The sequence below is a fragment of the Chiloscyllium plagiosum genome, unplaced genomic scaffold (genome assembly GCF_037043375.1).
Source record: "Chiloscyllium plagiosum isolate Xiang-an unplaced genomic scaffold, Cpla_swu_hap1 HiC_scaffold_16, whole genome shotgun sequence".
Lineage (NCBI taxonomy): Eukaryota > Metazoa > Chordata > Chondrichthyes > Orectolobiformes > Hemiscylliidae > Chiloscyllium > Chiloscyllium plagiosum.
In genome coordinates, this window is record NW_028270154.1 from 13,313,700 (window position 1) to 13,325,238 (window position 11,539).

Genomic DNA, 11,539 nt, shown 5'->3' on the forward strand with positions numbered 1-11,539 from the left:
ATTACCTAAAAAGCATACCGAAATCGAACTGTGTACATAAAAAAAGTGAGCCTTCAAAATCATTATAGAGAAAAGGCGGAGATGAAACAGTGGGGTCTACAGATGAAAGAAAGAACTAATCCTTAAAGATAAACACTTCGAACCTTCATCATTCCATCTACCTGTATGAGGTTCGTAAATCCAACGCAACAACTCCAATTCAACGCAATGAAGAAAGCTGTTTCTTCTACAGAAAAAGTGAATAGCTACAGTTTGAGGTTATTATATAAAACTCACATCATAAACAAAACAAACGTGGTCGCAAAACAAAACTGAATCCAACAACAAAAAAACTGTATTCGGACAGAGCAAATCCAAGAGGAAACATCCGACAACTTTGGTTATCGCTAATGTTGTCACGTTTTGTAAACAGAGGTTTCTTTAAAACGAAGAAGCCGCGTTAAAGTTAACATTGAAACTAAAGTTGGAAACATCGTAATTTGTCTCAACGTTACTGTAACACAGCGCAGAGAATTATTAACAAGAACCAAACAACAAACCTGAAGCAAGTGGTTACTGTATTGATTCTGAATTCGTAAAAAAATACATTGGACGGGGAAGACAAAGATGACCAAGAGATGAATGATAAGAAAAAAAACAACAGTTTAGTGTTGAGTTTGAACAGGGTGTTGTTTTAAAAACAATCCCAGAGGGACCCTACAAATCCACTGTTCAATGCTGACAGAAACACATGCAATCCATGTTGTTTATTTGCTGGGATAGCCTTTTTGCCAGACCCTCGTGGATTTCTGAAAACGACTTTTGCATCGCACTTAAAAACAAAAAAAAAGGGGTGGGGAAGACGGGGGACCAGGGAAGATCTAGAATAAAACATGGAAACCCATCACAAATGTGTGGATATTCTCGAAAATAACTGAAGAATTATTAAGGAAGGCAAATGACTTCTGCATTCAACCTAAAAAGGGAAGGAGGGTCGGGGGGGGGGGGGAAAGTCTGGCATAAATATTTAAAAGCCATCGCAAACAAATAGATTCCCGGAGGGTGAAAGAAAGAGAGAAAAGGGGGGGGGGGGGGGGGGGGGTAATAGCTGGGGTGGGGAAGGATCATTAAGGAAGGGTGATGTTGGGAGGGAAAGCAGGGACATGCTGAAGGGTGAGTGGGGACGAGGGGTGTGAAGTGGTACAACGGGCGGGTGCCTGTTGACATTTTAATTTCTCTCTCACTCCCAGCTCCCTCTTTCTCCCTCTCTCTCACCTTTCTGAGCGGAGAACGCCGCGTACCAAGACACAGAGACCACACTGCACAAGACCACAGCCGTCAAAACAGTCCCATTTCGGAGCCTCATCTCACCGGGCAGGCATTATTAGCATTATTTTATTATCTAAAGCGAGCCTTCCATCCTCTCTCTCTCTCCCTGGGTTTTGTCACCAGCACCCGAGGCTCCCGCTTCTCCCAGCACCGCCTCACACGCACTACTTTCCCCAAATACACACACATCGCGGATTGAGGCGGCGTCGGGCGATAAGCGCGCGAGCACGCAATACGTCAGCCCCTCACCCCGCGAATGGATATCTAGTTCCCGGGGCGCGCGGGGCGGGGTCCGTTGGGGGATGGGCGGGCCTGAGTAGGAGGGGGGAAGAAATGAGGGGGCGGAGGCGGGACAGAGAGGCAGTGGGTTGGAAGGGTCGGCTGTGTGGGTGGGGCAACTTAAAGGGAGGTGGGATGTGTGGAGAAAGTGAGAACTGCAGATGTTGTAGGTTAGAGTTCGAGAGTGGTGCTGGAAAAGCACAGCAGGTCAGCCAGCATCCGAGGAGCACGAGAACCGACTTGGCTGAGGATCTTCAGCCTTTCCCAGCTTTAATGGAAGGGCGCGTGCGCGTTTTCAGCCGGGGCCGGTTACCCGGAAGGCGCATGCGCACTCTCCCTGATGGCGGGGCGGGAGGTGACGTGAGGGTGTCCGCGCAGCAGCCCTGCCCCTGACTCTTCAAAATGTCCGCTGCTGCCTTGGTCTGTGGGGGTGCGGAACACGTTTGTAAACAAAAACAATCCGGCCTTGAAATACAACTCTCGCCGGTAAGTTTGAGGAGGCAGCTGGTAATATGCTGTATGAGTCATAGAGATGTACAGCATGGAAACAGACCCTCCCGTCCATGCCGACCAGATATCCCAACCCAATCTAGTCCCACCTGCCAGCACCCGGCCCATATCCCTCCAAACTCTTCCTATTCATATACACATCCAAATGCCTCTTCAATGTTGCAATCGTACCAGCCTCCACCACATCCTCTGGCAGCTCATTCCATACACGTACGATCCTCTGAAAAAGTTGCCCCTTAGGTCTCTTTTATATCTTTCCCCTCTCACCCTAAACCTATGCCCTCTAGTTCTGGACTCCCTGACCCCAGGGAAAAGACTTTGTCTATTTATCCTATCTATGCCCCTCATAATTTTGTAAACCTCTATAAGGTCACCCCTCAGCCTCTGACGCTTCAGGGAAAACAGCCCCAGCCTGTTCAGCCTCTCCCTGTAGCTCAGATCCTCCAACCCTGGCAACATCCTTGTAAATCTTTTCTGAACCCTTTCAAGTTTCACAACATCTTTCTGATAGGAAGGAGACCAGAATTGCACGCAATATTCCAACAGTGGCCTCACCAATGTCCTGTACAGCTGCTACATGACCTCCCAACTCCTGTACTCAATACTCTGACCAATAAAGGAAAGCATACCAAACACCACCTTCACTATCCTATCTACCTGCGACTCCACTTTCAAGGAGCAATGAACCTGCACTCCAATGTCTCTTTGTTCAGCAACACTCCTAGGACCTTACCATTAGTCCTGCTAAGATTTGCTTTCCCAAAATGCAGCACCTCGCATTTATCTGAATTAAACTCCATCTGCCACTTCTCAGCCCATTGGCCCATCTGGTCCAGATCCTGTTGTAATCTGAGATAACCCTCTTCACTGTCCACTACACCTCCAATTTTGGTGTCATTTGGTATGAATGAAAATAGTTTTCTAGAATGTAAAATGATCTCCCTGGGATGTTGCTGAGTTGACCACCTGGATCCTGCTGTATCCATGGCAACCAACGATGAAGTCACACAAAACCAGGTTATAGGAGAAAGAGAGATCTGCAGATGCTGGAGAGCAGAGTCCAGAGAGTGGTGCTGGAAAAGCACAGCAGGTCAGGCAGCATCCGAGGAGCAGGAGAATCGATGTTTCAGGCATAAGCCCTTCATCAGGAATCCTCAATCAGATTATAGTCCAACAAGTTTATTTGGAATTGCAAGCTTTTCGAGTTCTGCTCCTTCCTCAGGCTTGGTATGATGAGGAGGTATAAGACACAGTATTTACAAGCAAAATGTTAACAACTTTAAAACAAGATCTCCTAACTGATTAAAGGATTCAACAAGGGCATCTAGTTTTCAAATTGTTAACTTTTTGATTATAAATACTGTGTCTTATACCTCCCAATTATACCATGCCTGAGGAAGGAGTAGAACTCTGAAAGCTTGCAATTTAAAATAAACCTGTTGGACTATAACCTGGTGTCATAGAGATGTACAGCATGGAATCAGACCCTTCAGTCCAACTTGTTCATGTCAACCAGAATCCTAAATTAATCTAGTCTTAATTGCTAGCATTTGGCCCATATCCCTCTAAACCAGGGGTGGGCAATTAATTCTTCCAAGAGGCCACATGAGAAACCTGAGTTGTGTTGGAGGGTCGAACCAACAATAAGTTGAACATAATTCTGCTCAGTATTAATTTTCTCCCATTGTAAAAAGTACTAAATTATACAGTTTTGCACTGAAACTTATAATCAAAAGAATAAGGATATTCTGTTACAATAAAGATATGAAATTGTGGAGTAGGTCAAATATAGAAGAAATAAACAGTAAAAACAATAATTTCAGTATTTCATTTTATTTTTAACATGTTAATCTCACAAACCAATAATGAAAAGTTGTTTCATTATTGTTCAGTATTACAAACAACTCTATACAAAAAGCAATAATTGCTTTTGATGTTTTTCAGTTCATTTGACTTGTTTAGTGAGAAAAATCCAATCTGTTTTGGGCTTGAATAAGTGCACTGAAATCTGGTTGAATGTCTGAGGTGGATATGCAAAGGACAACTGAGAGGTGATCATCAGTGATAGAGGATCTGTGTTTGGATTTGTTGAACTTCATCACTGAGAATGTCTGTTCGCAAATATAGGTAGATCCAAAGAGGACTAGAATCTTCTGAGCATGCCTCCTCATGTGTGGAAAGTTCTTCTCTTTGAGGGAAGAGTAAAAATCAAGCAGTGAGCCTGACCTAAGTACTCTGCCAGAAGTGTGTCTGACTGCAGGTCAATGAGTTCAAGCTGAACATCACTAGGTGCATTCTCCACATTGCATGTAAATGGGGAAAAAAATCATGTACATTTCATTCTCAACCGTTTTAAAGTCTTGAAATCGCCTTGAAAATTCACCATGCAGTGCTTCTAACATAGATGAGTTCCTGTGGAGGTGATGAGCTGAAGGTGCGGCTTCCTTCAGTGTTGGCAAGTGGGTGAGAATGTTGTCCTCCATTTGACTTGAGAGAAGCTGCAACTTGCTCATAAAAGCCTTCACCAAGTTGTACATTTCATGCACAAAATCGCCCTTGCACTGCAGTTTCATGTTTAGTTTATTCATAAGTGCAGTCAAATCAACAGCAAAACCAAGGTCTGCAATCCAGTCTGCATCTGAAAACCGTGTAACGCCATTCCCTTTCTTCACACAGAAATCTTGAATCTCTTCTCTCAGGTCCCATAAACTTTTCAGCATTTTGCCCAGGCTAAGCCACCTGACAGCTGTGTGGTAGCCTATGTCACGATGTTCAGTCTCATTTTCCTCCAAAAGTGCAACAAACTGCCTGTGATTCAAAGCTCTTGCCCTGATGATGTTAACAACATCAACCACATGGTTAATTTTTAATACTAACTTACACAACACTTCTTGATGTATTATACAAGGCAAAAATACCAATTTCTGGTCAGGGTCAATTTCTGTCACTCTATCCTGCATTCTCTTTTAAGAGTCCAAAGTTTTTTCCATTAGATTTGGACAACCATCCGTTGTCACACCCGCCAGCTTGTCCCATTTTAGTCCCAACTTGTCCAAACAGGCATTTACCTCCGTAAACAAATCATTACCAGTTGTTGTTCCTTTCATTGACTGCATGGCTGCCAGCTCCTCTGTGATTTTAAAGTCCGTAGTTATCCCACGTACGAAGATGAGTAGCTGGGCTGTGTCACTTACGTCACAGCTCTCATCCAAAGCCAAGGAAAAAAAACCAAAAGTTGACCGCTCTGTGCTGCAGCTGAAGCTCCAGATTTATCGCGATGTCCCCAATCCTTCTCATTACAGTGCGTCGGGAGAGGGGCACATTCTCAAATGCCTCCTTTTTCTCCGGGCATATTAGTTCTGCAGAGTCCAACAAGCACTCCTTAATAAACTCTCCATCAGAAAACGGTTTACTGTTTCTGGCGATTTTGTGGGATATGACATGACTTGTCTTGGCGTGAGCTGACATTTTGAGGGCGAGCCAGCAAGCATCACTTTTACTTAGATTACTTACAGTGTGGAAACAAGCCCTTCGGCCCAACAAGTCCACACTGACCCTCAGAAGAGCAACCAACCCAGACCCATTCCCATACATTTACATCTTCACCTAACACTACGGGCAATTTAGCATGGCCAATTCACCTAACCTGCACATTTTTGGACTGTGGGAGAAAACCCACGCAGACACGGGGAGAATGTGCAAACTCCACACAGACAGTTGCCCGAGGCGGGAATTGAACCCGGGTCTCTGGCGCTGTGAGGCAGCAGTGCTAACTACAGTGCCATCCACGCACGGTGTTTAGCTGTTCACGCACGCAAGCGCATGTGCGTCCATACGTAAATAAAAAAAGCATCCTTTTCAAAACAAAAGCAACACAGTTATATTGCGTGCATGGCGTAAATACTTTTTCATTTATGTTCTAATTTAAGATTGATCTCATGCGGGCCGGACAGGAACGACCAAAGGGCCGGATATGGCCCGTGGGCCTTAAAATGCACAGGTCTGCTCTAAGCCCATTGAGATGCCTTTGTAATTGTACCAGCCTCCACCACTTCCCCTGGCAGTTCATTCATACACACAGCACTCTGTGTGTGAAAAACCTGCCCCTTCGGTCCCTTTTAAATCTTTCCCTTCTCACCCTAAACCTATGCCCTATAGTTCTGGACTCCCCATCCCAGGAAAAAGACCTTGTCTATTTAACCAATTCATGCCCCTCATGATTTTGTAAACCTCTATAAGGTCACCCCCTCAGCCTCTGACGCTCCAGGGAAAACAGCCCTAGCCTCTTCAGCCTCTCCCTATAGCTCAAACATTCCAACCCTGGCAAGATCCTTGTACATCTTTTCTGAACTCTTTCAAGTTTCACAACATCCTTCCTTTAGGAGGGAGACCAGAATTGCACATACTATTCCAAAAGTGGCTTAACCAATGTCCTGTACAACTGCAACATTACCTCCCAACTCCTATACTCAATGCTCTGACCAATAAAGGAAAGCATTGATTTTTGAGTTTATAGGTGGAGGGCAGAGAGATCAAAAGGTCAGCAAGTTTTGAGATTTGTAGCTCAGGTTGAGATTCTGGATGTAGGTTTTTATTTCTATATAAATAGAAAGCAGGAATCATGTACATTGCTTCGCCTGAGGCCCACTGAAGATTTTGCTTAGTTGGGTGACGAAACGTCTGGAAATGAAACTTCCAGCTCAGCGAGCAAACCTACATCCAGATCAAAAGATCACACAACTGGTGTGAGTGAAGATTCTGATAATATGTCTCTGCAGGTGACCAAGAGTGTTAGACGGTCTGCAAAGTGTTTATAATGTCAGTGCTGTGCTGTTATGACAATCAGAAACAGAGATAGGAAAAACAAAAGGTGACATGCTCGTGACTGGGGAGCTGATTGATTCTGTTGGATCAGATTGTGGAGGGGTGGGTGGTGGTCCAAAAGCATGCTTTACCTGTGCATGGAGAAACTCTAGAGATGATGTTAGCTCCTGATAGTATCTCTGCATTTCCTCTCTCATCCCTTTCTTGCCAAGTTGGTTATCAGTATGAAGACAGTCACACATTTAACTACAATAGATTGTGTCTGTCTATTTCAACATTCTCAGCTGTCTTGAAGTCTGTTACTCTGTTCACCATTTACATTATTATCAAGTTTATATAATCCATAAACTTCTAAATTGTACTGCCTAAACAATTCAGTCATTTATAAACAACAATCCATGGTCCTAAAATCAAACCCTCGGATACCTCATTCAGGTTAGTTCAATAATTCAAAAATTATTTTTTCCTTAAACAAATTAATACTTTGTGAATGTGAAAACTAGGAGGAAAAGTATTTCAAAATCTGGAACAGCAAGAAACCAACAAAATGTTTCACATGCTGTAGCCATTGAAGAGGCAGTTTCAGTTCAGATTTAAATCTCAAGTATTTGTGGGAAACAAATGCAGAATATATTAAACATGTTCCCCAAATGAAACTTCCCAAATAAAACAGTCAGAATTACAATGACAACTTTGGTAGAGATCAACATTCTTTGAATCTGCAATATGAAGGGGACCAATTAAGTCTTAACAATAATTGAAAGAACTTAAACAGCTCAGTCTTAAGTTCTCATATTCTCTAAAATCTTAACAAAAACATCAAAATTAAAATGCATTCTTCTTTTTGTGAATACACTGCATTAAAAACGCAGGAACAATGATATTTTAATACAATGCTCTCATCAGTCTAAAGCATGACCATTGACACAATTGTTTTTGAAACAGGCATTGTAGAATTTCAAATACTTCAGAGGCTCAAGGCCCTCAATCAATTTGTTTTAAGGTTACACGGTTGATAATTTTAAAAATAACTTAATGTTGTATAATATTAATGTAAAAACAAAATGTGCCCTATTACATAGCCCACAAAACATATTGAATTGAGATCCTGATTCAAATAAGGCAAAACAGCTACTTAAAAGGATTTCCTCAACCAGTATTTTAATAAACCAAAATATTTTTTGAGACTCTTAACACAGCACAATTTACATTGAAACTTCACCCCTCGACCCGAGTATTAGTACAAACATAGTTTCAGCATTTCCCTTTCTTTCGCATCCTCTCGATGAAGTTACACTTATAAAAAGAGAAAACCCTCAGAGCAGACCACTTGGTGCTGCAGTCCAAGCCACTCCCCTCCCCCAGAAAAAGGACTCGCAGAGTCGAGTCCACAGCCCAGAAACTGAGACTTCCACAACAAAAACCTGGACAAAGCATCCCCGGCAGTCAATACACTTCATTGTCGGGATCCGAGCAGATGGGCTCCACTTTCTCCCCCTTTTCCCAGAGACGCCATGTTGTCCGAAAAGTACTTCTAAAGGGAGGTGTGGGCGATAAATGTGATAACTTTAAGAAGTACCAAATGTTGTTTCGATATTTTTCTTTGAAGTTCCTGATTTTTAATTTGTCTTTCTATGCTCTGGAGCCCCAAATCTCGTGCCTGTAGGTGTAGTCTCCACACCCACTTCAGGGTCCTGACCTTCGCGTGGGGGATTTCCCCTCTTAACAACCAGTCTAAGGCAGGGTGATGGAGACAGACAGCAGTTTTTTTTACACTGTGCTCCAGAGCCTCAAACCTCACCACAAGAGGACTCCAACCTCCTTTTTCTGGGGGACTTTAACCCTCTTTTACTGAGGGAACTTGAACTCTTTTTTTTCTTACTTGAACCACAATTAAACCCAGGGGACTTGAACCCCAGTAACTTATAATTCTGAAAGCAAACTCATTGGTTACCTCAGAGATTCTGTCACCACAGAGTCATAGGGGACAACGGGTTGACTGAGTGGTAGATTAAAGTGATGATGGAGAGCTCCATTAACGGTGACCAACTCAACACTGACATTTTCTACAAACCCACCGACTCCCACAGCTACCCGGATTACACATCCTCCCGCCCTGCCTCTTGCTAAAATGCTAACCTTTATTCCCAACTCCTCCACCTCATCTGCTCCCACGAGGACCAGTTCCACCACAGAACACACCAGATGGCCTCCTTTAAAGATCGCAATTTCCCCTCCCATATGGTCGATGATGCCCTCCAGCACACCTCATCCATGTCCCATACCTCTGCCCTTGAACCTCATGCCTCCAACCTCAACAAGGATAGAACCCCCCGGTCCTCACCTTCCACCCCACCAACCTCCGTATACATCACATCATCTTCCACCATTTCTGCCAACTACAAATGGACCCCACCACCAGAGATATGTTTCCCTCCCCACCCCTATCCGCTTTCCATAAAGACCATTCCCTCCGTGACTACCTTGTCAGGTCCACGTCCTGTAACAACCCACCCTCCCTTCCTGACACCTTCCCCTGCTACCGCAGGAGTTGCAAAACCTGCACCCACAACTCCCCCGTCACCTCCTTCCAAGGCACCAAAGGAGCCTTCTGCATCCATCAAAGTTTCACCTGCACTTCCACACGTCATTTACTGTATTCGTTGCTCCTGATGCAGTCTCCTCTACGTTGGGGAGACAGGGCGCCTACTCGCAGAGTGCTTCAGAGAACATCTCTGGGATACCAGCACCAATCACCCCACCGCCCCGTGGCCGAACACTTCAACTCCCCCTCCCACTCTGCCAAGGACGTGCAGGTCCTGGGCCGCCTCCATCGCCAATCCCTTACCACCCGACGCCTGGAGGAAGAACGCATCATCTTCTGCCTCGGGACCATCCAACCCCATGGCATCAATGTGGATTTCACCAGTTTCCTCATTTCCCCTCCCCCTACCTTTTCCCTGTTCCAACCTTCCAGTTCAGCACCGCCCTCACGACATGTCCCATCTATCAATCTTCCTTCCCACCTATCCACTCCACCCTCCTTCCGACTTATCAATTTTACCCCCAATTCCATCCACTTATTGCACTCTCAGCTACCTTTCCCTAGCCCCACCCCTTTCCCACTTATTTCTCCACCCCTGAGGCTCCCAGCCTCATTCCTGATGAAGGGCTTTTACCCGAAACGTCGATTTTCTTGCTCCTTGGATGCTGCTTGACCTGCTGTGCTTTTCCAGCACCACACTTGACTCTAATCTCCAGCATCTGCAGTCCTCACATTCGCCTCAAATATGTGCTTCTGATCTTATGTCATGTGGTTAAATTGTGAAGTGGTTCTTGCTTTTTTAATGGAATAATAATTGTTAACTATGACCAAACAAGCTCTCTGGCACTTAAACTTAATGTTACATCTGTCAAATCACATTCCTTATAATTTTAATTATAGTTGGAAATTATTGAAAGTTAAATGACTTTTTACATTGGCTTTGTCTCTCTTGTCTTTCATAATTCCACTACTCACATTCCTCTCTGCTCTTGTATTCTAACCAGTTTGAAATGCATGCTAACTTTGCATTTACCTTCCTAACTGCCAACTGAATCTGCATGTTAACTTGAAGAGAATCCTGAACCAGGATTCCTAAGTCCCTTTGTGCTTCAGATTTCTGAAGCCTTTCCCCATTTAGAAAGTAGTCTATGTATGCCTTTACTCTTCTTACCGAAGTTATAACCCCACACTTTCCACATTGTGTTCCATCTGCCACTCCTTTGTCCACTTTCCTAGACTGTCCAAGTCCTTCTGCAGTCTCCCCACTACCTGAACATAACCAGCCCTCTATCTATCTTTGTGTCATCTGCAACCTTAGCAACAATGGCCTCAGTTCCTTCATCCAAATCATTTTATGTATAACATAAATAGTTGTGGTCCCAACATTGTCTCCTGTGAAATTCCATTCGTCACCAGCTGACATCTTGAAAAAGACCCCGTTATCCCCACTGCCAGTCAGCCAATCCTCTATCCTTGTCAATATCTTGTCCCTAAAACCATTTAACAGCCTCTATTATTTAACAGCCTCTTGTGCAATGCCTTGTTAAAGGCCTTCTGGACATCAAATAAAACACATCCACTGTCTCTCCTTTGTCTAATAAAGTATAAAGGATGTCGATGATTTGAAGTAAAGACAAGGATGTTGGAGGAACTCAGTAAGTCTGGTAATGTGAAAAGAGAAACAGAGTGAATATTTCAAGTTTAACATACTCCTCTTCAGAACTCAGATGACATAGAAAATCGGCCCATGATCATACCGAATGGCAGAGCAAGCTCAAAGAGCCTTTTAGTTTCAATACTGCCTTTTTCTATGCCACCAGTCATTGTTGATCCCAGGGATGAAGGGCTTGTCATATGAGGGGCGATTGAGGATTCTGGATCTATACTTGGAGTTCAGAAGGATGAGGAGTGATCTCATTGTAACTTACAGAATACTGAGAAGCCTGGATAGAGTGAACATGTTGAAGATATTTCCTCTCGTAGGAAGATTAGAACCAAGACACAGTCTCAGAGTGAAGGGACAAACATTTAGAACTGAAATGAGGAATTTCTTCAGCCAGAAGGTGGTGAATC

At 43.9% G+C, this 11,539-nt stretch overlaps 1 protein-coding gene across 2 annotated transcripts in view; it reads right to left on the reverse strand.

The window, feature by feature from the left end:
- Nucleotides 1–1,449, reverse strand: part of mgat4b (alpha-1,3-mannosyl-glycoprotein 4-beta-N-acetylglucosaminyltransferase B) — a 245,870-nt gene extending 244,421 nt beyond the window's left edge. Inside the window, exon 1 of one of the 2 annotated variants that reach the window (XM_043703124.2) lies at nt 1,255–1,449. In XM_043703124.2, coding sequence (XP_043559059.2) covers nt 1,255–1,345 — 91 coding nt within the window. In that variant the 5' untranslated portion in view covers nt 1,346–1,449. The remainder of the gene's footprint in view (nt 1–1,254) is intronic. The other variant, XM_043703125.2, reaches the window with a different exon arrangement.
- Nucleotides 1,450–11,539: the final 10,090 nt, after the last annotated feature.